Here is a 27,525-nt window from a genome sequence, read left to right as displayed (position 1 = left end):
TATTAGAAAACAGCTTATGTTACAACAATAACAACAACAAAAACCTACAAAAAACATTTCATCCCATGGAAAGCCTCCAGGGCTGGGGAATGGGGTGGGGGTGTCAGAGCACATGGACGGTCCAGATCTGGGACGCCCGGTCCTCGGCCAACTCCCACAGCACCGCGTGGTCCCGGTCGTAGCCCCGGCCACCTGGCAGAAGGAGGGAGATATGGGAAGATGCTTCTTTGGACCCCAGTGGCTGCACACCCCACCCCCCCACCCCCGCTCAGGTGCCTTCTCCCACATACCAGCCCCCTTACCCTTCACATCTAGGGTCCGCCCTTCAAACATCTGGCTGCAGATATGGCCCGATTCGCTGATGCTCCACGTCTGGCGGGGGAGGCGGCTCTCAGCCCACAGCACCGCCTTGGAGCCCGTGCTGGGAGGCCCGATCACCTGCAGGCTCATGGTTGGGGCCACCTGAGGCCCCAGGAGGTCATCAGTGACTCCGCCAAACCCGACACCCTTAGCATACACCCGGCTTTGAATCCTGGCTCTCACGGACTGTGACCCTGGGTCAATCTCTTAATCCTTCTGCGCACTGGGTTCCCTGGGGATGGGAATCTCTGCGTGCCGGCTATTGCAAGCATTCAATGTGAAAAACCATAAAAGGTCTGGAAAAATGGCTCCTCCAGGAAGCCTCTCATGACTGACTCCCAAAGCATAAGACTTGGCCTAAGACGAGCTTTCACCTACTATCGCCTGTGTGACTTTCAGCCTGTTACTTAACTTCTCTGTGCTCTAGTTTCCTTACCTCTAAAATGGAGAGTATGGCAAGACCTGCCTCACAGGGCCCTCTGAGGATCGTACAAGGCATTCGTGGGAAGGGCTTACCACAGCACCTGCCACAGGTTCTCTCTCGTTTCAAACAAAAGGCTTAACTCCTTCAGCAGCCAACAAAGACCCACACCCCTATAACCTTTTTGACCTCCTCTCTTGCTACTTCCCTCCCTCCCTCCACTCCAGCCCATGACGTGAGCTGGCTGGTCCTGTTGCAAGGCAGGTTCCCACCTCAGGGCCTTGCTGCTGCTGTTTCCTCTGCCAGGAGAGCGCTTCCTGCGGACACCTACACAGCTGCCTCCCTCACATGCTGCCTTCTTAGCAAGGCCCTCTCTTGTCAGAGCTACAGCCACTCCCTCTCCCCCTTTCATTTCTTCTCCCCTAGTGCACCTCTTGCCCCCCAATGTATGGAGATGTTTTACTCATTTAAATGGTTTCAGTCTCTCCCCACTATGATGTCAGCTCTGGAAGGCATGAGTCATTTCTATTCCGGGCCCCTGGCCCATAGTAGGTGCTTGGGAAATGCTTGTGGAGCGAATCTACCCTTATTAATAGGATCCAAGTTCTGTCCCAGGATATCAGAGCCGGGAATTCCCTTAGAAGTGTCTGGTTCCACACTCTCATTTTGCAGATGGAGAAGAGAGGCCCAGAGAAGAGCCCAAACCACCCAGGGGAGCAGAGCCTGCCATCTCCCCCTCCCCAGGGTCCTAACAGGTTGTGTGTGTGTCTCTGTGGGGAGCAGAGCCTGCCGTCTCCCCACCCAGGGTCCTGGCAGGTGTGTGTGTCTCTCTGTCTCTCTGGCCCAAGGGCAGGTCCCCACTGGCTGGGACTTCCCCACACAAGGAGTCTTTGAGGGCCTGGGGCTCTGGGGTCCCCTTCCCAGCCCCTCAGCCAGTACCTGGTTCTTCAGTAGCCCATCCTCATAGTACCAGACGCAGCTGCCTCCCGCTTGGGGCTCGGAGACCACCACACGGCCTGCCTTCATGTCCTCCACATGGTCTGGTACTGCCAGGAATCCCCTCAGGGCGGCATTCCAGAGGCGAAAATAAACCCGGCGCTGGGGGGGGGGGGGTGCAGAGGAAGAGGTAAGAGTGAGAGGTCCCCCCCCCCAGCATGGCTGCTCCCAGCTGGGCCCCTGACACCCTCAGCTGGGGAGCTGCAAGGATCCCCAGCCCTCTAGTCCCTCCTCCCTGCCGGAACCCCTCCTTGGCCCTGCTTCTAAGTCCCTTCTTCTCTCACACACGGGTATCAGGGGGGCGACTGCGGTGCACACCCGTGACCACAGACACCTGCGGCCACGTGCACGGGGACACGTTGGCAGAGATGCCCCAGGTCCCCGTGGTTGGGCAGAGGTTTGCAGCAGCCACAAACACACGGACACACACAGCCCCCTGCCCCCAGCCGCCTCCACGCCCCGTGTTTGCTAACAGGATGGACGCAGGTAGGCACACGGACATGCACTCACACACACTGGGCTGAAGAACCATGGTGGGGCGGACACCACGCATCAGACCGGGTTCTGCCACAGATGAGCCAGGGGTCCTGGATTGTGGTGACGGCACTAACAGAAGAACCGCACCTAATGGGTGCTGAATGCTTACCGACACGAGTACCCTCCTCAGGGCTTTGCAAACATTATTTATTTTCAGTCCTTAAGACAACATGTGTTATCCCCATTTTATTGCTCTCCTAAGATTTTTCTGTTTGTTTGTAAGTAATCTCTGCACCTGAGATTTTTAGTCCTAAGTGGATAAACGTACTGCTAAAAATTCAACGGTAATGCATTTATTATAATGCCAATGAAAGAAAAATCCTACACACACGCATCACACATCACACCCATGATTTTATGGATAACACTCCTCAGGAGAAGGATAAAGTGAAAACAAAAAGTGAGTCAGTTGAGAGAAAAATACAGAGTAGATAATGGTTCAGGAGGCACAACAATGTGGCAAAATTGTGACAAAAGTACCCCAGGGCTGAGTCTGGGCAACACGGGAAGCGCACGGCCCGACAGAGCGGCACAGGCGCGCGCGAGCCGACGCGCTACCCACCTGCCTGATGGGGTAGAGGGAGCCCACCCTCTGCGTCCCGCTGTACGTCAGCCAGTTGGTGATCTCGCAGCTGCCCACCAACCACTGGCGGCCCCGGAAGTCACTGTGCTCACACAGCACCCAGCTGGGCCCCACAGGTGCCGGAGATGCAGAGAGGAAGAGAGACAGACAAACAGACAGAGGAGGAGGCACAGATGTTAGAACATTCTCCACCTCCTTTTCTCTCACACTGTAGACTCCTCTGCCTGGTATTAGGGTCCCAAATGTGGGGAAGGGGTGCTGGGAAGTAGATTTGGGGTTTGCAGGACAAAGGTGGGTCCTAGAGGATCCAGGCTGGGGGGGTCCAAGGCCCTCCTCCCACTGCCTCATTCCCTCCCTCCTCGCTGTGGGGCGGGGAGTGGAAGGGAAGTGGGAAGGGACAAGAAGCCAGGAACCCAGTCCTCACTCCCCGGCAGCCCCCGCCCTTGAGCCCTCCTCAACACACTCACACGCCCCCCCTGATCCGCACGGACAGCACGTGGTTGTTGAAGCCCTCGGCTTGTAGGCTGCGCACCTCCCTGTCCAGCTCGATCTCCTTCCCCTCGAAGCACTCCAGTCCATACAGGAAAATGGAGGGCTCTGAAAAGTGCTGGGGTCGGGGGGGCGGGGGCATGGAGAAGGGCTGAGGCCCAGAGAGAACCGCCCCCACCTTGGCCCCCAATTCCGGATACTCCAATTCCCAGACCCGCATTTCTCTTTTTTTTTTTTTTTTTTTTTAAAGATTTTATCTATTTGACAGACAGAGATCACAAGTAGGGAGAGAGGCAGGCAGAGAGAGAGAGAGGAGGAAGCAGGCTCCCTGCCAAGCAGAGAGCCCAATGCGGGGCTCGATCCCAGGACCCTGGGATCATGACCTGAGTGAAAGGCAGAGGCTTTAACCCACTGAGCCACCCAGGCGCCCCCCAGACCCGCATTTCAAGCTCTCTTCCCTCCTGAGCTCCGCCCCGCAGGGCCCTGGACTCCCAGACACTGGCAGCGGGGTGTCCCGCAGACTCTCAGATGCAGCAGGTGCCAGACTGGAACCCCCACTGACTCCTCAAATCTCAGTGAATGGCACTTCTAAGAACAGTGATGACAGCAGTAATTACATCAGTTCTCAAGTGTTTAGGGCTTAACCACTGGCCGGATTCTGCGCAACGTGCTTTACTTGATCTCTTTACAACTTTTCGACATTCCTCTAAGGTAGGTGCTAGTATTATCATCCCTGCTTAATAGAAGGGAAACTGAGTCTGGAGATGATTAAACCCCTTGCTCAAGTCCCTAGAGCTTAGGCTTCAGAACCACATCTGCCTGCCTTCAGAGCCCAGTGTATATTTGCGGAGCTTGGACTCAGCAGCTGGGCTGCCTCTGGGAGAACTCAGCTCTGCCTGTTACCACCTTTGTGGCCTGGAGCAAGCCGCATGACCTCTCTGTGCCTCAGCTGCACATCTGGAGAAGGGAGATAACGACCCTCATGGGGTTAAGTGCCTTAGTGCCCGGGAAGCCTGTTAAACGCCGCCTGGAACCGGTCTGTGCTCGGCGGTCAGCTTCCGCGGTGCTGCCACGGCTGGCCACCCTGTCCTCCAGACTCCGGTTCCTTACTGTGGATGGGCCACTTCCCTCCATCTCCTCCCTGGTCCAGGACATCATCATTTGTTCCTGCTTACGGGAGAAGCAGCCCTACTGCCTCGTCCCTGCCCGCCCGTCCTCCCCACACAGCAGAGCCGGCTCTCCGTCCGCCTCCCTGCACAGAACCCCCAGCCCGCGCTCCAGGCCCTGCCCCCAGCCCACCCGAGTGCTGCTCCCTCCTGTCCCCACACCACCTCTATATCTGGACACACCACTCTGCAATGTCATCTTTATGTCAGTATGGCCGTGAGTTCCAGGAAGGCAGGATTGGGTCTGATTCATTTCAGCGTCCCCAGGACCTGTCATGGTGGGGCCTCCATAAATCTCTAGTGAGGGGAACTGGCCTTTGAAGCCAGGGGCTCAGGAGGACCTGGGCGGTTCTGACGAAGACTGGCTCCAAGCTCCGGCAGCCTCACCCACAGTGAGAAAAGCCCCAGGACCCAGCGTGCCCCCAGCAGCACCTGCTGCCTCAGGGGTTGCCTGGACCAGGACATGGTAACTCACCAGGGGTACCTTCTGGAGAGAGCCCAGGACTGTGGAGGCTAGGCAGCCCATGGCCGTGAGAGTGGGGAACTCGCCCTCGGAGAGAATGTGCTGGTCACCCTCAAAGTTCTTCTCATCAAACAGGATCCAGCTGGGGAAGGGGCAAAGCAGGGGGATGTGAGTAGGTATCTGAGCTTGGCCCATCCTGTAGTTGGCCTGCCAGACCCTCTGACATGCAGCAGAGTGGAGGAAGATTTGATTGTGACCCCCATGCTCCCAAGCCCACGGGAAGCCAAGGGTGGACAGGCCCTGCAGCAAGAGACTGAAGTCAAGACTTCAGAAATGATGGGGCGCCTGGGTGGCTCAGTGGGTTAAAGCCTCTGCCTTCGGCTCAGGTCACGATCTCAGGGTTCTGGGATCGAGTCCTGCATCGGGCTCTCTGCTCAGCGGGGAGGCTGCTTCTCCCTCTCTCTCTGCCTGCCGCTCTGCCTACTTGTGATCTCTGTCAAATAAATAAATAAATAAATAATCTAAAAAAAAAAAAAGGGGGGGCACCTGGGTGGCTCAGTGGGTTAAAGCCTCTGCTTTCGGCTCAGGTCATGGTCCCAGGGTTCTGGGATCAAGCCCCACATCGGGCTCTCTGCTCAGCAGGAGCCTGCTTCCTCCTCTCTCTCTGCCTGCCTCTCTGCCTACTTGTGATCTCTCTCTATCAAATAAATAAATAAAATCTAAAAAAAAAAAAAAGACTTCAGAAATGACTGGATAAAATCGTACGGCCCCTAGGGAGGAAAATCAGGCAACACGAAGTAAAGCTCTCCGTACAGTCACTCAGCAATGCCATTTCTTGGAATCTTGAAACCTTTAAAAACCCGAGATGGCACATGCGCAAAATTCTTCATGCAGCGCTGTTGGCCGAGGCCGAGGGGAGGCAGCCCACAGGCCCATCAAGAGGGGACAGTCAATTAAACTAAGAATGTAGATCAGCAGCTCTCTGTGCCCACGGGTCCTGTCCCCGTGCCTTAATAAACTGCCATTCTGCACCCCGAAAAGCCCACCAAAAAATAAAACAAAACAAAAACCCGCTAAGAATATAGAGTATAATAACACAGCAGTAAAAAGGAATGAGGAAGAGCTCTTAAAGTGATATGAAGAGATCTCCACACTGTTAAGGGAAAACAGACAAGGGCAGAACAGTGCCTGTAGCATGCTTCCCTTTTGAAAAACTGTGATAGGATCCGCATAGCATAAAATTCGTTCTTTCAAGTGTACAATTCCGTGGTCTCTAGTATATTCGCCAGGTTGGAGTGTACCTCTTTTTGTGTAAGAAAATGGGGGGGGAGGGCAACAAATATGTTTGGTTTCTATAGTTATATGCAAATTTATATATGAGAGTATATTTGTTTGTATTTTTTTTTAAATGGACGAATTAACTAAACACTGAAAAAAACAAAAGATTACCTAAGGAGGGAGGGAGGGGAAAAGATCACAGAGACAGGGATAGGTCCTACTGACGGACTTTGCTTTGGAACTGCTCTACACTGAATGTGCCTCCCCAAAATTCATATGTTGAAGCCCTAACCTCAAATATGATGGCCTTTGGGACGTTCCGATGAGGTCAGGAGGGTGAGCTTCATGATGGGAATAGTGTCCCTATAAGAAGAGGAAAATCCGGGGCACCTGGGTGGCTCAATGGATTAAGCCTCCACCTTTGGTTCAGGTCTTGATCTCAGGGTCCTGGGATCGAGCCCAGCATCCCAGCATCCCAGCATCGAGCCCAGCATGCCAGCATCGGGCTCTCTGCTCAGCAGGGAGCCTGCTTCCTCCTCTCTCTCTCCCTGCTTGTGATCTCTGTCAAACAAATAAATAAAATGTTTTTTAAAAGGTGGGGGGCGGCGCCTGGGTGGCTCAGTGGGTTATAGCCTCTGCCTTCAGCTCGGGTCATGATCCCAGCGTCCTGGGATGGAGCCCTGCGTCAGGCTCTCTGCTCAGTGAGGAGTCTGCTTCCTCCTCTCTCTCTGCCTACTTGTGATCGCTGTCTGTCAAATAAATAAATAAAATCTTAAAAAAAAAAAAATGGAGAGGAAGACACAGGACCACTCTCTCCACCACATGGGAACACAGGAACAAATCAGCTCTTTGCTAGCTAGGAAGTGAGCCCTCCCCAGGGAGCCGAGAATGGGCCTGCACCTTGACCTCAACTTCCCAGCCTCCAGAACTGTGAGAAAATAAATTCCTGTTGTTTAAGTCTTCCAGAGTATGATATTTTGTTATAGCAGCCCAAGCTAAGAGAGGGACACTGTAAATTTTTTATTTAATTAAAAAACAGCTAAGTAAAACTGTAAAGTATTCCAAAAATTTAAATAAATTAAGTTAAATTAATGAACCTGAGTGTATACCAGTATGGTTGGTGGCGTAACCACACACACGAGAAGTATTATTTCAAATGTCTTAACAATGATATTTTGAAGTGGGATGTTGGTGAAAAAATGTCCTGAGGACAAAAAGAACCACAGAGAAACCTCAAACAGCATTCAATGCTTTTCAGCATTAGTAGTAATATTAGTATTATAGTTTTGAAACATTCAGGTTCCATCTAAATATCATTGGAATTGGAATCCCTTGGTAGATAACTGATTTCAAGTTTAAGGCAGAAATGTAGAAAATAATCCTGGAGCGTCTTATTGTAGCAGAAAAACAAGGAAGTTATAAAAAAACTGCTGGAGTCATATCAAAAGCAGACAATTTGAAGGGGCTCCCAACTGCCAAAGACAGAATGATTAGGGCACACAAGAGAATTAGTAACTCCAGTGGATGGAGGCATTTCAATTACATATAAATCCATGAGTTCATAACAATACTTTAAAAAAAATATTTCTCTAGACAGCTCTGGAGGTTGCTAGGGCACCAATCCAGAAATTATTCTCAAAATTGGTCAAGAGAAATTGATCCTTGGCAAAGAACTGCCCTTTTTGTATAAACGATTTTGGGTAAACAAATAGTTGAAAAGGGAAAGCTCTTTATAGATGTATTCCAGCTAACACATGTAGAAGGAATACCAAAAATCTTAAAATCATCATTTTGTAATCTCTAAAGAAACAGTGAGTCTAGGCAATTATTATCAGTAGATGCTAAAACCATTAGATGAGAGATAAATAGCAAATCTTATTTTTTTTACATGGCAAATCTTACAATGTAGGGATTTTTTTTTTAAAGATTATATTATTTTGACAGAGAAGAGAGATCACAAGTAGGCAGAGAGGCAGGCAAAGAGAGAGAGAGAGAGCGAGGAAGCAGGCTCCCTGCTGAGCAGAGAGCCCGACGCGGGGCTCGATCCCAGGACCCTGAGATCATGACCTGAGCCGAAGGCAGAGGCTTAACCCACTGAGCCACCCAGGTACCCCCAATGTAGAGATCTTGATATCATTAAAAGTGGGATAACCAGGCATCTGCCTGACGTAATGCAGTAAGAAGTACAGGGTACCACCTATATAGTCTTCTTGTCAACGGAACAAAACACCCTTACTCTCATCAAGCCTCCAGGCCTACCAGTTTACAGGAAATGTGGGACACAAAGGGAAAAAAGGCACCAGAAGGAAGCAATAAGCCAAACTCAGAAGAAGGGAAACTTACAGGGCAAATTACTGGTTTTCTTTTCTTTTCTTTTCTTTCTTTTTTTTCTTTTTAGAGAAGGGGGGGATGCGGAAGGAGAGAAAGAGAGAGAATCTTAAGCAGGCTCCATCCCCAGCGTGGAACCAGATACTGGGCTCGCGGGGCTCTCTCTCTCTCACCACCCTGAGATCATGACGTGAGCCAAAACCAAGAGTCTGTGGCTTAACCAACCCAGTCAACCGGGCACCCCCTATTGGGTTTCTTTAAACACATAAATGGTATAAAACAAAAATAAAGGAGTGGAATGGCTATAAATTAAAGATCAAATCGACCAAAAGCAGTGTGTGGACCCTGTTTGGATCCTGAGAAAAATAAAGCAATTTCACAAAGGCATTTTTTTAAGACAGTGGGAGAATCTGAACATGGACTGGGTATTAGGTAATATTAACAAACGACTGTTAATTTTATTAGATGTGATAATAAATTGTGGCTATGTGGGGAGGGTCCTTTCTTTTTTTTTAAGATTTTATTTATTTATTTATTTGACAGACATAGATCACAAGGTGGGGGGTGGGGAGCAGTCTCCCTGCTGAGCACAAAGCCTGATACGGGGCTGGATCCCAGGACCCTGGGATCCTGACCTGAGCTGAAGACAGAGGTTTTAACCCACTGAGCCACCCAGATGCCCTGCGGAAGGTCCTTTCTTATTAGAGATATATATTTAAGTATTTGCCTGTGCAATTTTATGTTGGGTCGGGATTTTAAATGTTCCACTAAAAAAAAAAAAAAAAAAAAAAAGGCAGAGAGATAGATGAAACAAGATTGGGGATCTATACAAGTTTTATGTTTTCCATTAAAACTTTATTTTGCTTTGTTTTAAGACTGAATGATTCGAGACAGAATAGCTAATCTCGAGGAGGAAAAATCATTTCACAGAAAGACCTTCCTGCAGCCTGGATTTCCAAGCTGAGTTAAGTGGTCTGGGCAAGTGTGCCCGGCTTCTACCCTCTCCCCATGTCCTCACCTGCCCCCGTGGACTCGGCAGGACTGGGCCTGGAAGGAGGCGGGCAGGGAGGCCTGGTCATCCTCAAAGGAGATGTGGTCGCCCAGGAAGTCGGGGCCGGAGAAAAGCTGAATCTGCAGGCAGAGACACGAAGAGATGAGAATGGAGGGCGATGGACTGGGAGAGAGAGAATGGAGGGCGATGGACTGGGAGAGAGAGAATGGAGAAGAGGAGATGGGCCCCCCCCACCAGCTCCTTACCTTTGAGACAAAGTGCAGATTGTGCTCGCCGACCTAAAGGGAGGGCCCAAAGTTTTGAGACTTAGGGAGGGCACCAACCTCTAGCCTCAGTTTCCCGACCCTTTTCATAGCTCTCCCGTAGCTCCCCCTTTCCAGAGACCCCGCCCCACGCTCCGGGCCCACCCCTTCCAGCCCCGCCCCCAGCGGTGGGCTCCGCCCAGGACCCAAGCCCCCGCCCCCAGGGCCCCCGCCCTCCCTTCCCCCCGCGGCTGGCGCGCACCTGCAGGACCGGCTGCAGCGAGGCAAGGGAGCTGTTGCCGGAGCCCCAGTCTTCGCAGTTGCGGTACACGCCCTTCTCCAGCACGTACTGCTCCCCGGAAAAGCCCACCTTCTGATAGGCCACCCACCTGCGGGGAGGGCGGGGCGTGGGTCAGCGGGGCGGGGCCGGCTCCTCCGCCGGAACCCCTCCTGGCCCGCCTCGCTCCCGGAGCCCGGGTCACTCACACGCCGCTGAGCACATGGATGGCCTGCGTGTGGGGGCCGTGTCGCGCCAGCTCCACGTCCGGCAATGCCTCTCTCACTTCCACTCCATGCCCCTCGAAGTCCATGGCCTCAAACAGCACCACGGCCGGGTCCCCAAAGTCCTGGGCCCCAGAGATAGTCAGGTCTCTCCTGCCCACCCACGGAAACCCCCGGGAGTGCCCAGACCCCGGGGACGCAGCCCACCAGGGGATTTTGGAGTGAGGCGATCAGTATGGCTTGGGAAAAAACAGCAGAAAGGCAAGAGGCTAGACCTCAGGGAACACTTCCAGGTGCTCTGGAGAACTGGGAGAGATGGCACAAACTCTTCCTTCAACAGACTGTACTGGGGACAAGGGTGGGGGGCATCTGGCTGTGGCCACAGGCAGAGAGATGGCCCAATTGTTCTTGCTTACCGTCCGGATGACCCGCAGGGAGGTCAGCGCCTCATCATAGCCTCCCCAGTGTGACCAATCCGCATACTCCCCCTCCTCCAGCAGGTACTGGTGGCCCCGGAAACCTGCCTTCTGGTAGCCCACCCAGCTGGGGGAAGGTGAAGGGACAAACAAACTTGGTCACGGAAGGCCCATGGCTGTGTAGGACAGCTGCCCCCCTCCCCTGCGCAGCGGGGACCATTTCCCCCACTGTAGAGGCCAGAGGGGAGGGTGAAGTAGGAGGAAAGGTTCTGAGTCCTCACCAGCCCCCAAGAACCCGCAGGGACCCCACAGAGGCCAGGTGGGGGCTCTGGCTGTCCTCTGGCTGCTGAAGGTTGTAGATGTCTCTGCTCACTTCCCAGCTCCAGCCCTGAAAGCCTGTGGCTTCGTAAACCACGACCTGGGGGAAAGGGGGTGGTGTGAGGGTGCTGGGGAGCCACCGGGACTGAAACACACCCAGCCAGCCAGGGAGGCCCTGCCTTAGTTAGCCCAGAGCTAAGTCCTCCCACTCTCACTGAGCTCCATTCTCTTAGGTAACTCCTGTTTCTTTTCTCTGACCTCTAACCTGCTTCTTACATCAAAAGCCAGTTCCCAGCGATCCCATAAGATTCCACCTTCCCAAACCCAGCTTCTGTTCCCCCGCACTCTCCTCCCCTGTCTTCCCGTCCAGACTGTGATAGCCACACGCATATACACATCCCACCCAAAGGCCGTCTTCCACCCTGCAGCCCAGACTCTTACCTTGGGCTCCCCTGGCTTCTCCACATTTGGGCAGCCCTGCAGAGGAGACAGAGCTGAGACACCAGCCCAGAGGTAGAGGAAGAAGACAGAGGACGGGTAACCCAGGATTTACTTGGTCCTGAGATCCAGGAAAAATGGCCAACCCCCTGTCTTCCCTCTGCCCCAGCTGTTGGGCTAATTCCCCCTCTCCTCGATCCCATTCTCAGCAGGAGCACCCCCAGGCCCTGCCTCTTCCCCACAACTGCAGGGCAAGGTAACTTGTGACCACGTGCCCCTTACCAATCTCATGGGCTTCAAGGAGCCCACCGTAGGGTCCGAGGCACCCCACGCCTCTGCGGTGGGGTACTTTCCAGGCTCCAGGATGCAGGGAGTGTCTTCAAAGTTGGGCTTGGGGTAGAGCAGCCACCTGGGGGGAGAGGTAGAGAGACAGCTGTACCCCGGATACCCAGAGACACAGATTGGTGTTGGGGGAAAGGTTGAGAGGGGAGAAGAAGGTTTAGGGAAAGAGGCCTGCATCAAGACGATGCAGGAGGACAATTCAGACCTCCATAATCTCTTGCAGTAGCCACTCCATCCACCCCCTTCCTCTGGCCTGGGCTAATTTCACACAGCTGGAGAGTTCTTTCCTGCACACATACCCGCTTAGGGACCCCCAGTAGTTCCCTATTAGCCCCACAATATAGTCCACCAGCACAGAGGCCCTTTGATCTGTCTCCCTTCCCGACTCCTCACATCTCCTCACCTTCTGCTTTCTTAGGCCAGACTGAACTTTTGAGGCTTAGTTCTATTGCCTCTGGACCTTTGCAGGTGCTGTTCCTTCTGCTAGATAAACTCTTCCCCACACAATTAACAAATATTTAGGGGCATCTATCCTATGCCAGCCCCTGCTTCAGGCATCAGGGAGACAGTGATGAACAAAACAAGGGCAATTCCTCCTGCCCTGTTCTCCTTATGCTAAGATTCTCCTGCGGCCCACTCATCCCAGCTGCGGTGTCTCTTCCTCCAGGAAGGCTTCTCTGACTTCAGGCCAGTTTGGTGCTTTTCTGTACTCCCCCATCCCAGGATTCTGATCACCACTGCCTTCTTACTTGTCTGTCCCCTCCAGTAGACTAAGCATTGCCCAAGGGAAGGAGTTGTGTCCTATCAGCTCTGTGTCCCCAGCACCCAGCACAATGAATGTTAAAGGAAGGGATTCCAGAATTGCCCCGACTCACAGTCCTGCAGAGACAGCGGCAGATGCCACCTGCAGGGACCCGTCCGGGCTCTGGGAGTCCTCCAAGGCATCCGTTAGCTTCACCTGCTCCCCTTGGAGACCCTCCTCAGAGTACAAGATGATCTCTGGGGTAACGTAGTCCTGCAGAAGGAGAGAGGTGGAAAGGGGTATGTAAACAGCCCCCCTCAGAGACGACCCCCCCCCCGTCCCTAAAGCTTCCCCAAGCCTGTCCAGCCAGGGTCCCAGGGCACTTCTGGGAGACCTCCGTGGCCATCTCCACAGAAGCCAGGAGGGTGACTGGGGTGTTCTCTGCAAGGTTGGCCAGACACGCCTGAGACCAAAGCCCTCTCTTTGGCCCTGGACCTTTGGTACCTGTGACCAAAGTTCCCAGCGGGAGCCTGCCAAGTGCCATGGCATTCGCCTTGCCTCTGGGTAGCCTGAAAATCCAACCCAGAGAGAAGGAGGATGGACAGCTATCTCCTGAGGTCTAAGTTGGACTCTTCCTTTGTAAACCATTCCTGCTCTAGTCCAGAACTGGCTTCTACCTGCATCTTATCCCAGGCAGCAGCGGATGCTCTCTGCATCCTGGGTGTTTCTTTCCTGCTAAGACCATTTCATTCCCTTGCTCCCTCAGCAAACGCTTATGAAGCATCTGCTGAGGGCAAGGCACCATGGAAAGGGCATGTCCTACTCCATCTCAGCCGGCCCTCCCAGCGGGCGCTCTTACTTCACTCACAGGCTAGGAAAGTGAGGATCCGTGCAGTTGGGCGGCCTGCCTGAGGGCACACAGCCCGGATGTAGCAGAGCAAAGAACAGACCCATGGAGTGTGTGTTCACTGTTGCAACCAACCCCTCCCACGTGCCTGGCACACACAAGGAACCCAGTCCACGCTGAATGAATGAAATGAAACCAGGTCCACCCGACTTCAAAGCTCTCGTTTTTTTTCTCTTCTACCTCGTTACCTCCTACATGAAGATGAGTTTATTGTGAGAAGCTCACAATAAATCGTCCACAAACATTTGTGTGTTTCTGGAGAGGCTTTCAAAACCATCCCCTCCTTTGCATAGCTGGGCCTCTGCCCTGGTTAAGACTCGTCAGCTCTCGCCCTCTTACTGGGAGGATTGCAACAGCTCTGTCTTAGAGGTGCTCATGCTTTAATTTAAAAAAAAAAAAAAAAAAGTCTGATAGGCCCTGTTTTTAGGGTTGGGCTTTCTCTTCTGTGTCTCCCTAGGGGCCAAGACAGTTTTGTCAAGCTTAATATCAGTACTCTGTACATTTGTGTAACAAAAACTGTATTGTTTTTCTCCCCACTTTACTGATATGGCACTATAATATTGACTGGGCCTGTTCAAACCACACATTTCTCCCTCCAAATTCAGAGGTGTCCCTCATCTGGAAATCACAGGACTGCCTGGTCTTCCTGAGTCCCAGATTTCTCCTCCCCACAGCCAGAGGGATATTTATAAATCCCTAATCTGATTATATGGCTTTCGTGCCTTAGATGCCACCCTCATACCCTAGCTTGACCATGAGTCCGGCAGGGCAGAGAGCAGGTCTCCCCCGCCCACCCGCTGCCTGGCACGGTGCCTGGTACACAGCAGACATTAACCAGCATCTGTGAGCAAATGAACAAACATCCGTGGCACCCCGGGTCTGACCTTGGGCCTGAGATCCGGGCCCAGGGCAGGTGGGCTGGCCCCTGGAGCCACTCCCATCCGTTTCTGTTGCTCTCACCAGACCCTTCTCCAAGACAGCTCCAATTTCCCCAGGCTGCTCTCCCAAGCTGGGGCTTGGCCTCTGTCTGCCCCCCCGCCTCTCCAAGGCAGGTCAAGCACTCCAGAACTCCTTTCTTCCCCAGGTGGAGCTCTGAGGTCAGGACTCTACCGGTGAGCCCACAGTGAGCTCCTGTTAGGCTCCTCAACCATGTGAGCTCTCCCGGCCATTCCAACTCCAGACACCTGACACTGTCCCCGTCCTCAAGGACTGGGGCCTGGGGAAGATGGGGCAGCATCTGGTGTCCACTCTCAGCCACTCACCCGGACAACCCGCCTCAGGGAACCAATGCCTTGGGTGCTCCATGCGGACTCCGGGGCTCCTAAATCCACCTTTCCTTCAGCCACGACCAGCTTCCGGCCCTGGAACTCGGGCTCTTCGTAGAGCACCCAGCTGTGGGCACAGAGACCCAGGGTCATGGGCAGGGAGAGGATGCAGCCACAAAGGAGGGTGGCTGAGGGGGTTTCAGCCAGGTTGGCCTAGGCATATCTCACCGCCCTGGCATCCCCCAGGTCCACAAGCAGCCCCCTGCCTCGCCCTGGCAGTCCGCACTCACCAGCCTCGAACTACCCTTACGGAGGCCACATGGGCCCAGCTGGAGGTGTCGGCAATGTCTTCCCAGACCTCCCTGCGGCTGCCTTGACAGCCAGGCTCTGAGAAGAAGATCATCTGAAGAGGACACAAAGGGACTCCTCAGGCCCCATCCCCAGACCCCCGCCTCCTGCTGCCCCCCACAGCCTTCCCCCCACCCATCCCCACATGGCGTCCCCCCCTTACCTTTCCAGGCCTGATGTTCAGCTTGCCCTGGGTCTTTAATGCTGGGCTCTGGCATGGAGGGAGGTGATAAAAAGTCTTATGGTGTGGCCTCCTTACTGCCTCCCCATAATCTGTCATTCCAAGGATCCCACATGTTCCCTACTGGCCTCCACTCCACTGGCCCAGAGGATGTCACCAACCTCCAGGGAGCTCATTACCCCACCCCAGGGGTGTGGGTACCTATCACTCCTTTCCCCCAGCTTCCAAGAGATCAGAGCCACCAAGCCCTTTGAGCTCCACAGCACAAGCCTTCTGCTGTGTGAATAGGGAAACTGAGGCCCAGAAGGATGTGGCTTGTATAAGATCACACTAAACTAGACATCAGACTCAAGGCTCTGGCTTCTCAAGACTCTCTTCCCAGTGTCCCAGTCCTGATACCATCCAAACCCTGCCCCAGGTGAGGTCAGGCGCCAACCAACCCAACCACCTTGCTCATCCAAGGCCTCACTCACCCACAACTCTGGAGGCCGGGCACAAGCAGGCTTTTCCGATGGTGGCCTTTCGCTGCAGAGCAGGGGCAGCTGTCCTGGCACTTTCCTGAGTCCCGGCGTCCCGTGGGGTGGCAGGGCGGATAGTTTTGTACCCAGTGGTTCTGAGGCGGGGCCCTCCTGGGGGGTAGCCACCAGCCCACCGAAGAGAAGGCTGCCTCCGAGACGGGAAGTGGGCCTGCTCCCTGCTTGCCAGTCTGGCCCCAGCGCTGAGGGGGCGCTCCTGGCATCTGCCACATGTTTCTTCATCATCTCCAGAGGAGAACGAGAGACCTGGGGGGGCCTTGCAGGGCGAGAGTCCCAAGAGGGGCTGGGCCCAGCTTTCTCCTGCCTGCGCTGGAGCTTCTCGTCATCGCTCAGGTAGGGATTCTCTGGTTCTTCCTCCTCCTCTTCTTCCTCCTCTTTCCCTTCTAGTGTGGGCACCTCCTGGGGGCTGGGTCCCAGCACCCACGGTCCAGGCTGGTCCTCCTCGATGGCGGGCAGCGTAGCGTACATGGCCAGATAGGAGGAGCGGGGGGCTCGTGGCAGCCGATGAGTGCGGAGGATCTCAGGAGGCTCCATGCTCCGCAGCGTATCCAGGAAAATCTCTAGGTCGGCGGCCAGGGCCACCTCCTCCTCCAGAGATGTCTCTGGGACCATCTCGCCCTCGGTAGAATCAGGGACAAGCCGGGACTCCGGGCTGGCCTCTGCTACCATCAGTGCCAGGGCAGGAGGGGCTCCGGGGCTGGGGGACACCTCGCCCCCTGAAGAGGGGGCAGGGAGAACAGCATCCTGGACAATCACCTTCTGGGTGGAAAAGGGGGTAGCAGAAGCACTGGGATCCTGGACAACCTCTTTCTGGGTGGGAGATGAGATGGGACTGCCTTCAGCGCCCTCAACAACCTCATCCTTTTGGGGGGATGGGACAGAGGAAGCAGTCAGGCCTCGAACAGCCTCGTCCTTGCTGAGAGAAGAAGCAAGACTGCCTTTAGTACCGTGGACAGCCTCTTTTTGGGTGCTAGGGCTGCCTTCTGGGGCCTGGACAACCTGGGCGGGCTTGGGGGGTGAGGCAGCAGGAGCACCAGGACCCTGCACAGCCTCTTTCTGGGTGACGGGTGGGTTGGCAGGGACCCCAGGGCCCTGCGCTACCTCCTCCTGGGTAAGGGAGAAGTTAGGGACATTTTTAGAGTCTTCAACAAACTTATTCGGTGGGGAGGAGGGAGCAGAAAGCCCTCCTGAGCTGGGGACAGCCTTCCTTTTTGTAGAGGATGGAGCGAGAGCCTGTCCAGGGACTGTAACAGCCACCTCGCTCTTCACCTTGGGCAGGATAGGGGCAGCAGAGGGATCCGTGAGCCCTTCCCTTTTCATAGAGTGTAGTGCCTGGGGTCCCCTGGGGTTGACAGTGAGCTGGGTCCTGGGGTGAGTGGGCATCACGGGCTGCTCCGAGGGGCAGACTGGGTCCAGGGAGGGGGTAGGGGTCTGGCATCTGGGAGAGGAAGGTGACAGTGCATGGCCCTGGGAAATCTGGAGAGGAGGCTGGGGGAGGCTGGAGGCTCCCTGGTCCCTTGGGACCTCGCGGGCTCTGGCAACAGGGCCTCTGCTCTGGTCTTGGTCTGGGTGAGCTGTAGGGACATCCTGGTTCCGAGGTGGGTGGACATCCTCTGGGATGCCCACAGGGACCAGAGCAGCTTTGTCCTTCAGCTCTGCCATCCCTGTCTCAGGCAGCTGCCCTAAGCCTGCGCCCCCTGCGCTGCCCAGACCCGCACTCCTTGGCACAACAGCCGTGGGCCTGGGAAGCCGGCTGGCGGGGGGGCTACGCTCAGCAGGCACAAGGCTACTTAGCAGCTCCCGGGCTTGGCTGAGGCTGGGTGAGCCCTCAGCCTCGGGGCTCACCACCACTGCCCGCACAGTGCGAACAACTTTGCGGCCCCTCGGCAGGGCCTCGCCCGACAGCACCGGCCCCACGGTCACAGAGCTGTTCACCCGTCGCTCCGTGTGCCCTCCCACCACCACGGTGGTCTGCACGGTGCGTGTCACTCGACGTTCTTCGAGGCTCCGGGGGCTCCCGCTGATGAGACTTACACCTGGGTGGGGGCTTGGCTCTCGGGGCCCAGGCAGGGGCACCAAAATCTCGTTCCTGGCCATGGCTCCCAGGTGTGTTGGCTCAGTCCTGGGCTCGGGGGGGCTACCATCACCCTGGTCTATGGCCTCCTTCAGCCTTCCCACTCGCCTTTTCTCCTTGGGGAGTAGTGTGTACTTCTTGGAAAAGATGGGCCCGTGGCTCTGACAGCTCTTGGAGCCGGCCCCATCCCGGGGTCCCTGGTAATTTGTAGTCGTTTCTTCCCATGTCACAAAGCCATTGACTTCCTCTCGACAGTGGCTGTGCTCCAACATCTCCTCCCGGGGGGCTTCTGTCTGCGCCCCCGACACCAGGGACACCTTGTGAAAACGGTGTCTCATTTCTTCGTGGGCAGGGGGCGGCCGCCGCCATGTCAGCGTGGTGCTTACCACGGGAGTCTCAGCCGGAGCCAGGGGCCCACCTGCCTCCTCCATGTCGGGCCCCAGCGACCTGTCTTGAGGTGTCCTTGGCTCACTGTGCTCCAGCTCCCTGCAGACGGTGCCGGGAAGAAGAGAGACAGGGTCAGGGTGTAAGGAGGGTGGCTCTCGGCAGTACAGAGTAACGACCCCTGCCAAGCTCAGGCTTGGTCACCCCAGGCAACCCACTGGACTTTTTGGACCTTTGGTTCTTCATCTGTAAAATGGGCGTGATACTCCCAGCTTTCCCACCATCTCCCCACTTTCAGATGATCCCCAATGCCAGGGTCCTTCAAGGGGTGAAGCTGAGGCCTGAGCCTGGAAGGAGAGAGAAGGGAGAGAGCAAAAAAGCATATGGGTGGGGTTGTGACTCTGCTCAAGGAACCCTGGGTCTAGTCCTCCGGAAGCCAAAAACTAGAAAACCGGGCAACTGTTCTGACCCTGTTCCTGGCCATGATAAAGGGAGGAAAGGAAAGATGGGCTATGGTCTCCGGCAAAGCTAAGTTTCCCCTGACCCTATCATTTACTAACTGGATGACCTTGGGCCAGCCACTTCTCCCCTTCAAGCTTCATGGACCAAGCACCTTGCTAACTGCTTAATATTCATTGTCCTTCTGAATCTTCAAAAGAATCCCATGCATTTGATACCTCAAAGAATCAATTATAAACAAACATTCCCATTTTGCAGATGAGGACAAAGAAGGCTCAGAGAGGTTAAGAAACTTACCCAGAATCACACAGTGGCAGAGGCAAGACTTGAACCCCAACCCTAAGCACTTGACCACCATACTAAACTCCCTAATGTAAGTATCTGGTAAACCAAGCTCTGTGGTTTAGAGATTTACTTTTAAAGGGGGCCACAGTAGTCCTGGAGGGACCACCCAGCCCCTACTCCCACTTCCAGGCTGTGCTGACCAGGACAGATCCCTATTATCAGATCCCAAGGACCCAAGAGGTCAGGCTGTTCATCCTCAGCCTCAGGGCCAGCCTGCCATCAGGGCCTTGCCTACCTCCAACCGGCAGCCCCCAGACCATTATAAGGGAAGCTAAGGCCAGAAATGCACCCCTGCCCCCAACTTCCTTCCCCCATCTCTATCTTCTTCTCTCCTGAGAAGCCAGTGGAACCCAGAACTTTGATCCCGCTCTGTGGCCCTAGCAATGACTCAGGTTTTATGAGGAACAGAGATGAAAGGGACTGAGGCCCAGGGAAGCCTGACTTGACTCCAGGAACCTTGGGAGCTATGATAGGGTCTGAGTGGCATATTGGGGAAGGAAGGGAGCTGACATGAATCCCAGACCTTTCCCCAGACCAGAATTCCTGGGAGCAGGGCACAACCAGACACCTGAGGCCCTAGATCAGGGCTCTTTGCCTGAGGCCACGACCCCCTCCCATCCTCACTAAGGAGCCCCTTTTCTACCAACAGAACCATAGTTTTCTTGTTGGAACTCCCACCTTCTGACTGAGCCCCCCACTGAGTTTTCTCTTTACTTCTGCAATAATAACTGGGATTTCCCTGAGATTCCCTGCCCCTGAGGCTATTAAGTAGCCGAGCCTGGGTTCTAAGTCATCGACTGATTGATTGATTGATTCATTCATTCATTCAGGGCTAATTGTGTTAGGTGATGCGCTGGGCCCTGGTTTGGTTCACCCAAAGGCAGTGTTCTAGGAGTCCATGGTCCAAAGAACCAGACATAAAAACAAGAACCACATTGGTTTTGGCAAAGCAACAAGAGAACAGCTTCAAAGGAAGCCATTGGTCATCAGATGCAGATCCTGTAAATGACCTCCCAGCAATCAAAATTCCACACGTTTCTCAAGCCAGCCCAGCCCCTGAACAACACCCCGGACAGTCACTCATTCCATAAACATGTGGTCATTGGCTTCTGCTTGCACACTTCAGAGGTCACCATCTGACAGCTGACCTGTCCTATCCCTGGACAGTCATGACCGCTAGCGTGTTCTTCCAACGCCCAGAGCCGCCCCCTTTCATCCTTGCTCTGAAGACACAACACACCCCCATGGCCCAGGACGCCTCCGAGGCTAGCAGAAGCCCTCAGCCCCAGAGCCCTCTCTTCTTCAGGGCCCCAGACCAGAAATGGATCTGTTGGCAGGCTGACTGTGACCTCCAAACAAGGTGTGTGGGGCCGGGAAAGGGAGAGGCTGAGGCGGGGGGCGGGGGGAGTGTGGGAAAGAGCCTGGTCTAACCGAACAAGTCCTAGGTTCTCCCCGCTTACCTGTGAGTCACCCCCAAACTAGGCCAAACCAGTCCACAGGCCCACAAACGCATGCTGCGTCACACAGACACACACCGACACCCAGACAGACACAAGCACAGACCCACCGGGTCACACGGGCATAAAACCAGACCTACACGCTTACACAGACAGACACGGTCAGACACACAGCGTTACACACACTCAAGACACACAGTGGACACAGGCATCAGACACACACACACACAGAAACACACAGATACAGTGACATGTGCCCAGGTTTACAACACACATGGTCAACCCACAGCCCTCCCCCCTGCTCGGGAAATCTGCCTGCACTCGAACGCAGCCACGCATGAATGCATATACGTCTTACACAGCCCCGCACGCAGCCCCGACCGTGTCCCACAGTCCCACAGGGACGTGCACTCACCTCCCTGCCCCCACCCCAACATCTGCCAGTCCTGACCCAGGGAATGCTTCCCCCAGAAAGGGGTCACAGAAGGATGGTATCCCCACAGGTCGGCTTCCTGCTTCTCTAAGCAAGCCCCTAGCCTCCAACTAGAGTCTGTCATTAGCTACCTGGTCCCAAAATAGCTAGGGAGTGGCAGAGAGAGCCCCAGTCCCCTCGGCTAAACCTGCTGCTTCTTCCTCCTCCTCTCCAAGGCTTGCCTCCTCCTTGCACCTTCCCTCTCTCTGAAGCCCTTCTCTCCCAGCTGGGGCACCCGAGCAGGGCTCTGGGCCACCCAGGGTCCCACCTCTCCCCTTCCCTTCCCACAGGACAAGGTACCCTGACTTCTGCTCAGGGGCCTGGGTGCTTCTGATGCTGCCAAGCCCACTTCCATGGGGTCACTGAAAACCCTGTACAGTAACCACTCAACCCTGCATGGACGGCACAGGGCCAGCAAGTCCTCTGGGAGAGGCAGGAGGAAGCAGTGGTTAGAGCACAGGCACCCAGGTTCAAGTTCCGACCCCTTCACTTTCTACTTGACTTTGGGCAAGTGATGTGATTTCCCTCCTAGAACAGTTTCCCTATTGCAGTGAGGGCAGTCAATAAGATTACTCCTGCTTCATGGGGCTTTCCGAGGATTTAAAAGAATTATGCTTATGGGACACCTGGGTGGTATAGTCGGTTAAGCGTCTGACTCTTGGTTTTGACTCAGGTCATGATCTCAGGGTCATGGGTTCAAGCTCTGCAGGAAGTCTGCTTGACAGTCTCTCTCTCCTTCAGCCTCTCCCTCTCCCTCTTGTGCTAGAATGCTCTCTCTCTCTCTCTCAAATAAATAAATCTTTTAAAACAATAAAATTTTAAAAGTAAGAATTGTGCTTAGAAAACAAGCCATGGGGCATCCGGGTGGCTCAGTCAATTCAGTGACTCAGTCAATTCAGTGACACGCTGCCTTTGGCTCAAGTCGTGATCCCGGGGTCCTGGGATCGAGTCCTGTATTGCATGGGGGGGAGGTCCCTAGTCAGCGGGAGCCTGCTTCTCCTTCTCCCTCTGCCTGCCGCTCCCCCTGCTTGTGCCCCTCCCACCAAATAAATAAATAAAATCTTAAAAAAAAAAAGTCATAAATAACAGCCACCACCATCATCATTAGGAACTTTTCGGAGCCCTATTTGAGCCCCAGTGCCCCTTCCTGGTGACCCTAGAGACATCACTCCTCCTCAGTGAGTGTTAGGGGACCCATCCTTCCCCCTTTGGGCCTAAGAGGCAGATCCAGGGGAGTCACTTCAATGCAAATAAACACCAAAGATTGCGACCCTCTGCCTGTTCCCGAGGTCACCACCCCAGAGCCAGGTAGGGTCATTATCACTGGGACTGAGGCATTAATGACAAGCATCCCTGCTATTTGGGCGGCCCAGCTTCCTGGAGTTCAAAGCACGTCCTGTGACCACCTCCTCCTTCCTCACCTCCAGCTACCAAATCTACTCAACAACTCAAGGCCCAGAGAGGTTAAGCTGCTGGTCCCAGGACACCCAGCACTTTGGCTGGGCACCTCTTCCTAGTCTGGGTCTGTGGTGGGTATTGCTGAGGAGAAGGTCACTCTCCCCCAAGCCCCTCCATGACAAGCTCTCCCTCTCCTCCGGCGGACAGGGAAGAGCGGCAACAGTTCCCCCGATGTAGCCTGTGGGTGAGGGGAGGGAGAGGAGGGCAGAGCTGAGTGGGCAGAAGATGGCAGAGTTAGCTCGTGCTCGGGGAGCCAAATGAATGGGCCTTGGTTTGGAAAAGCCCAGACACCAGGCAGAGACCCAAGAGCGGGCAGCCAGGCCAGTTTCGCCTCCCGTCATCGCCCCATGTGGGGCCTGACGTCTACTCACTGTCTGTGTGGGGAGCCGGGCGTCCAGCGGGCCTGGTGCTCCTGCTGCTGGGCTGTGACCTCCTGATGCGGTGGGGCTCTCAGCCGGGGCTCCTGGGGCTGGTCTGTCAGGCACCCCGTGATGGGGCGGGGCCCCTGGGGAGGCTCCTGCCAGCCCCTGGATTCCTCAGGGCCGCAGGGGTGGAGAGCTGGTTGGGCAGGTTTAGGCTCTCCACGCTCCTCCCCAGGTGCCCGCCTGTGGCCCTGGAGGGTGATAGTGATGTGGTAGCGGGTCCTCCTGGCAGAGGGACACTCGTGTAGGGTCTGGGCTGGATCGGGCAGGACTGGCCCCGGTGTGACAGGCTCGCCCTTTGCCCCCTCTCCTGTGGGGAAGGGTGCTGGGCGGGACAACTGGTTTCCCAGGTTGCCGGGTGGCTCGGGCCTCACAGGAACCCCTGGGGCAGGGCACGGGGGTTGCAGACAAATGCAGCCTGGGGTCCCTTGCTCCACACATCTGGGAGCTGGCGCCGGGCATGAGGGGCTCTCCAGTCCCACGGAGGTGCAGTTGGCCAGGTCAGAGGCACTGCCCACGGCTGGCCTCTGCAGGCGCCCCAGGGGTTGGTGGGGCTCCCCTGAGCTGTGTCGTCTCCTCCAAAGCCAGGAACCACGGCTGCCTGTCCGAAGGTCCCATTCTGAGCAGCTGTGGGACTGGGCCTAGGGAAAGCAGAGGCAGGCGACTGGTGACAGCACCTCTTACCAGTACCCCTCAACAGCCTGGACGGCCCTCCTTGGCACGAGAACTGGACAAAAGGGCAGAGCTCTGGGAAGCCGCTCAGTATTTCACTCACGCCCTCCCATTCTGCATATGAGGGAAGTGAGGCCCAGAGAGGACACTGACTTGACCAAAGTAACTCAGTAACGGCCCCACTCTCAGGCCAACCACCACTTTCCTGAGCATCCACAGGCCTCTAGCCCTTTAGCAGCAGCTTCTCTGGGGATTAGAGGCTGCATGGATGTGCCCCGTATGAGTGTTTAGGGCCTCGGCCCCCTGCAAACTTCCAGAGAGCTTGTAGCTACCTCCCCCACCCCCGGGACCCTCACAGCCTGAGATTGCCAAGCACACCTGGGAGGAGGCACCTGGGCAAAGAGATGTACCTGGGTCATGAGGGAGTTGGGGAAGAGGGTTCCCCCGAAAGTGAGACAAACCTAACTTCTACCTACTATCTTCCCCTGGGGCCCAGCCTAGCCGTGGGAGGGAGGGGAGAGGGCCAGCGATCCCGGGCCCATATGGACGCTGCTCCCCAAACCACGAATTCTCGGGAGCAGGCTTGTGTACTTGGCAACAGAGGAGCCAAGTCTGTGGCCAAAAATCCTCCAAGCAGGGGCCCTTGATCCCAAATACCTAAATTTACTCATCTGAAAAACAGGTACAGCCTCTTGCTCCCCAGGGGCTAAATACCTCAAGAGACAGGAGGGCACCGTGACCTAATGCGAGGGCTTGGAGCCAGGCAATCCAGGCTCAAATCACAGCTCGGCTACTTCCTAGCCACAAGCTTAGTTTCCCTGTGTGTAAAATGGGTATGATAATAACAGTACCTGCTTCCTGGGAGTGCTATGAAGACTGAATGAGATAAGCCACGCAGAGTAACCAGCACCTAATGAGTACTCAATTAAATGTGAGTGATTATGAATGGTATTCTAGACCACAGACACACGGCTGCTGAGCCACCTCGAGGAGGCCTTCTGCTTCTTCAAAGAGAGGACACCCTGTCACTGCTCGAGCCATGCCTCAGGACCACTGAAGATGGGGAACTGTGCCCAGAAGGTTAAACCACCAGCCCAGCTTCGCCCCTGGGGTTGCGTGCCAGGAACTGGGGAAAAGAGGCCAGAGAGGAGACAGGGTCAAGCTAAAGGAGGGAGTGTAGAAAGGGGGCTCCTGGGTACAGGTACTGGCCCTTCAGGTTTCCCCGAGGGCCTGAGCATTAGGAAGCTCAGGCTTCCAGAACATCTAGGCCCCTTGCTGGATGTTCTACATCGACGACTTTCTTTCTCACAACTCTGAGCGGCATTATTGTCCCCATTTTGCAGATAGAGAAACTGATGCGGGGAGTGATCTGCGCAGGGTCACACAGTGAATCAGCGGCAGAGGGAGGATTAGAGAACTCCAGGTGCATGACTTGTAAGTCGGGGTTCTCAGGGCCAGCCCGGCCCCTCCCAGAGCTTCTAACCCCACTCCCTTCCCACCTCTTGGGATTCTCTCTTACCTTGAGGCTGACATTGCTGGTGCTGGCCAGGTCCTGGGCCAGGTCAGGGCAGCTCCGGCCACCCCAGGGCCTAGGAAGGAAGCACAGGAAAGGGAGTGAAGTAGCCTTCCCCACTCCCACGCTCAGACTGGACCCTGGGGCCCTCCCCTCCTTTTCTCAGGACACATAGGCAGGCTGAGCTTCTGAAACCTTAGGAGTGGGGCAAGGTCTACACAGCAGCCTCCCCTCTGCTCCCTTCCCCAGCTGTCTACTCCCCAAATGAGAGGACAGACAGATGAGCCTGGGACAAGAGTGGGGACTAGGTCTATAGTAGAATCAGAATATAGAAAAAGGACAGCGTCTCCGTAGTTCAAAAGCTTGCCATGCACTGAGGCATTCCGGGGGCCAGGCTTAACCTTAGATATGGTGCTCACTTGATCTCCTTTGAGCCTCACGATAATCCTAGAAGGTGGATATTATGCCCCTGTTTTTCAGATAAGGAAACTGAGGCCCAGAAAGATGAAGTGACTTGCCTGGAGTCACACAGCTGGTGAGCCTTGGAGTTAGGACACTAGGACCATCCCATTCCAAAGGCTGGTTGGACATCGTGGCACTAATGGGGGCAAGATGGGGAAGTGCCTTGACCATCTCCCCCGTGCACCCCGCCCCGAATCCCGGGCAATCAGCAGGGATCAGAGAGGCCTGTTCCTTAGTGCTGGAGTCCCATTTCCATATGTGGTGAGAACTGCGTCCAAAGGCGCACGCATGGGCTGTATCAGCAGGCTGGCCCCTGAGCATGCGCAGTCCCTCCCCTGTCCTCCCAACCCCTGACTCACCAGCAGGCCAACCCTGCCTCCTCTCAAGGGCGGAAAGGGAGGGGCCATGCTACCTGGGCCCTATAGGGCAGGTTCTTGCCAGACCAAGTAATGGGAGAGGGCGTGTCTCCCTGCTGGGGTGGGCAGGGCAGTGGCAGAGTGTGGGTACCCCCTGGGGCACCCAGGCTTCCAGGCTTTCCAGGGTGGCTAGGCCCTCCCCTCCCCCTTTCTCTTTGGGGTGAGAGAACAGCACAAACCCCTCCTCTCCCTCTGCGCCTGGTGCTCAGGTACCCCACCCCTCCCACAGCTGCTAAAGACAGCCGTGTCATGATAAGATCAGAACAAATTGCCTGGTAACTACCTAGAGACACAACACCCCAGTGCCTGCGAGCACATTCCATGCGAGCACATTCCATGCTCTTTTCCGATACGGGGCCTGTGAGCCACTGGGGTCCTCTTCACTGTCCCCCTCCCGGCCATTCAGCTTTGCCAAACGGAGCCTTTTTCCTTCCACTCCGATCGTGGCTACCAGCAAATGGGCTCAGAGAGTACGTTCAAGGCGACCAGGCCAGTGGCAGCTGGGGTTAGGACGGAGCTCTGCCCCGCCCCCCACCGCCAGCTTGCAGTCCTGGAATCTCTCCGGGCAACAGAGCAGCCCAGGGCTGCAGGATATGGGCTCTGGAGTCAGACTGCTTAAGCTCATAACCTAGCCCCACCTCCTCCCAGCTGTGTGACTCGGCAGGTGACTTCACCTCTCCGAACCTCCATTTCCACATCTGAATCACACGAACTACTTGCTTCATAGCGCTGCTGTGAGGATTAAATGAGATAATCCAGGTAAGGCATGAAGCAAGTGGCAAAGAAAGGTTTATTGTCACTACAGTCTGGGGCGACAGGGGAAATCGTCCCATCTAAGGGCAAACGCAGCGCGGTCTGCGGCACCTCAGGGGCCTGTCACGTTCATGACCAAGGGAATGAAGACCAGAGGGAAGCTGGCCTGGGATGTGACAAAGTCCATAGCGGCAGGGGGGCGCCTACGTTTGCCTTTAAACTGTCTCCGGAGAGGAAGTCATCCCCCCGCCGCCGCCTGACTTCAGGAATTGCAAAAGTTGTTTTAAAGTTTCAAAAGAGCGCGGGTTGTTTCTAAAAACCATATTCACAGTCATATATCCAAAATCGTAGTACCCTGTCACGTGTATTTTTATGCTCTCAGACACTCATACACGCTTATTTGAACATTCACTACCCTCTAACACACACACGCGCGCGCGCGCGCGCGGACACCCCTAGAGCCCAGGGGTGCCCCTGCAGACCTCCTCCATCCCCCTCACCTATCCCGAGCTCTGGCCTCCTCCGGGGTCCTCTTCCCCCGGCGCTCCCTCCGCAGCCCTAGCCTGGCCAAACCGCGGGCCAGGCGCGCCCCCAGCCCCGCGTGCGGCTCGGCCATGGCAAGGGCAAGGCCCTGTGCTCCCGGGCACCACAGCGCTCCGGGACCACGGGGGCCACCCGGATCCGCTCCTCTCCGCTCCTCCGCAGAGAAACGCCTTCTCCGGCCCTCCCACTTGAACAAACAGCGGCCCCGCCCGCAGTCCGTTCGGGC

At 55.4% G+C, this 27,525-nt stretch overlaps 1 protein-coding gene across 3 annotated transcripts; it reads right to left on the bottom strand.

Moving 5' to 3' along the window:
• On the bottom strand, nucleotides 1-27,453 carry CRYBG2 (crystallin beta-gamma domain containing 2). 3 transcript variants are annotated; one of them, XM_046011937.1, is made up of 22 exons: nucleotides 27,257-27,446; nucleotides 25,132-25,201; nucleotides 22,890-23,581; nucleotides 15,807-18,429; nucleotides 15,316-15,363; nucleotides 15,095-15,207; nucleotides 14,802-14,931; nucleotides 12,766-12,905; nucleotides 11,831-11,957; nucleotides 11,552-11,587; nucleotides 11,074-11,210; nucleotides 10,793-10,919; nucleotides 10,362-10,501; nucleotides 10,138-10,264; nucleotides 9,879-9,911; nucleotides 9,640-9,752; nucleotides 5,028-5,157; nucleotides 3,365-3,504; nucleotides 2,877-3,000; nucleotides 1,721-1,879; nucleotides 303-462; nucleotides 1-192 (listed from the first exon to the last, which is right to left on the bottom strand). In XM_046011937.1, the coding sequence occupies exons 1-22, from the start codon at nucleotides 27,370-27,372 to the stop codon at nucleotides 104-106; spliced, it is 5,574 nt and encodes a 1,857-aa protein (XP_045867893.1). In that variant the 5' UTR covers nucleotides 27,373-27,446; the 3' UTR covers nucleotides 1-103. The 3 variants fall into 3 exon arrangements, with proteins under 3 accessions (XP_045867893.1, XP_045867910.1, XP_045867901.1); XM_046011954.1 differs by lacking the exons at nucleotides 25,132-25,201; nucleotides 27,257-27,446 and adding an exon at nucleotides 18,560-18,674 and having other exon boundaries at nucleotides 22,890-23,025; XM_046011945.1 differs by lacking the exons at nucleotides 1-192; nucleotides 303-462; nucleotides 1,721-1,879; nucleotides 2,877-3,000 and having other exon boundaries at nucleotides 3,375-3,504; nucleotides 10,142-10,264; nucleotides 27,257-27,453.
• Between the last annotated feature and the right edge of the window lie 72 nt (nucleotides 27,454-27,525).

This window comes from Meles meles, chromosome 1 (genome assembly GCF_922984935.1).
Source record: "Meles meles chromosome 1, mMelMel3.1 paternal haplotype, whole genome shotgun sequence".
NCBI lineage: Eukaryota > Metazoa > Chordata > Mammalia > Carnivora > Mustelidae > Meles > Meles meles.
This window is presented reverse-complemented; position numbering and strand designations above follow the sequence as displayed.

What these genes read in the sequence shown, in the direction of transcription:
- CRYBG2 (XM_046011937.1), bottom strand. Translation starts at nt 27,372, where the DNA reads ATGGCCGAGCCGCACGCGGGGCTGGGGGCGCGCCTGGCCCGCGGTTTG. An exon ending in CCCTGAGGCGGGTTGTCCGG is followed by an intron (nt 12,906 to 14,801) that starts GTGAGTGGCTGA and finishes CTCCTTCTGCAG; the next exon opens with GACTACGTTACCCCAGAGAT. An exon ending in AGAAGCCAGGGGAGCCCAAG is followed by an intron (nt 11,211 to 11,551) that starts GTAAGAGTCTGG and finishes CCTTTCCCCCAG; the next exon opens with GTCGTGGTTTACGAAGCCAC.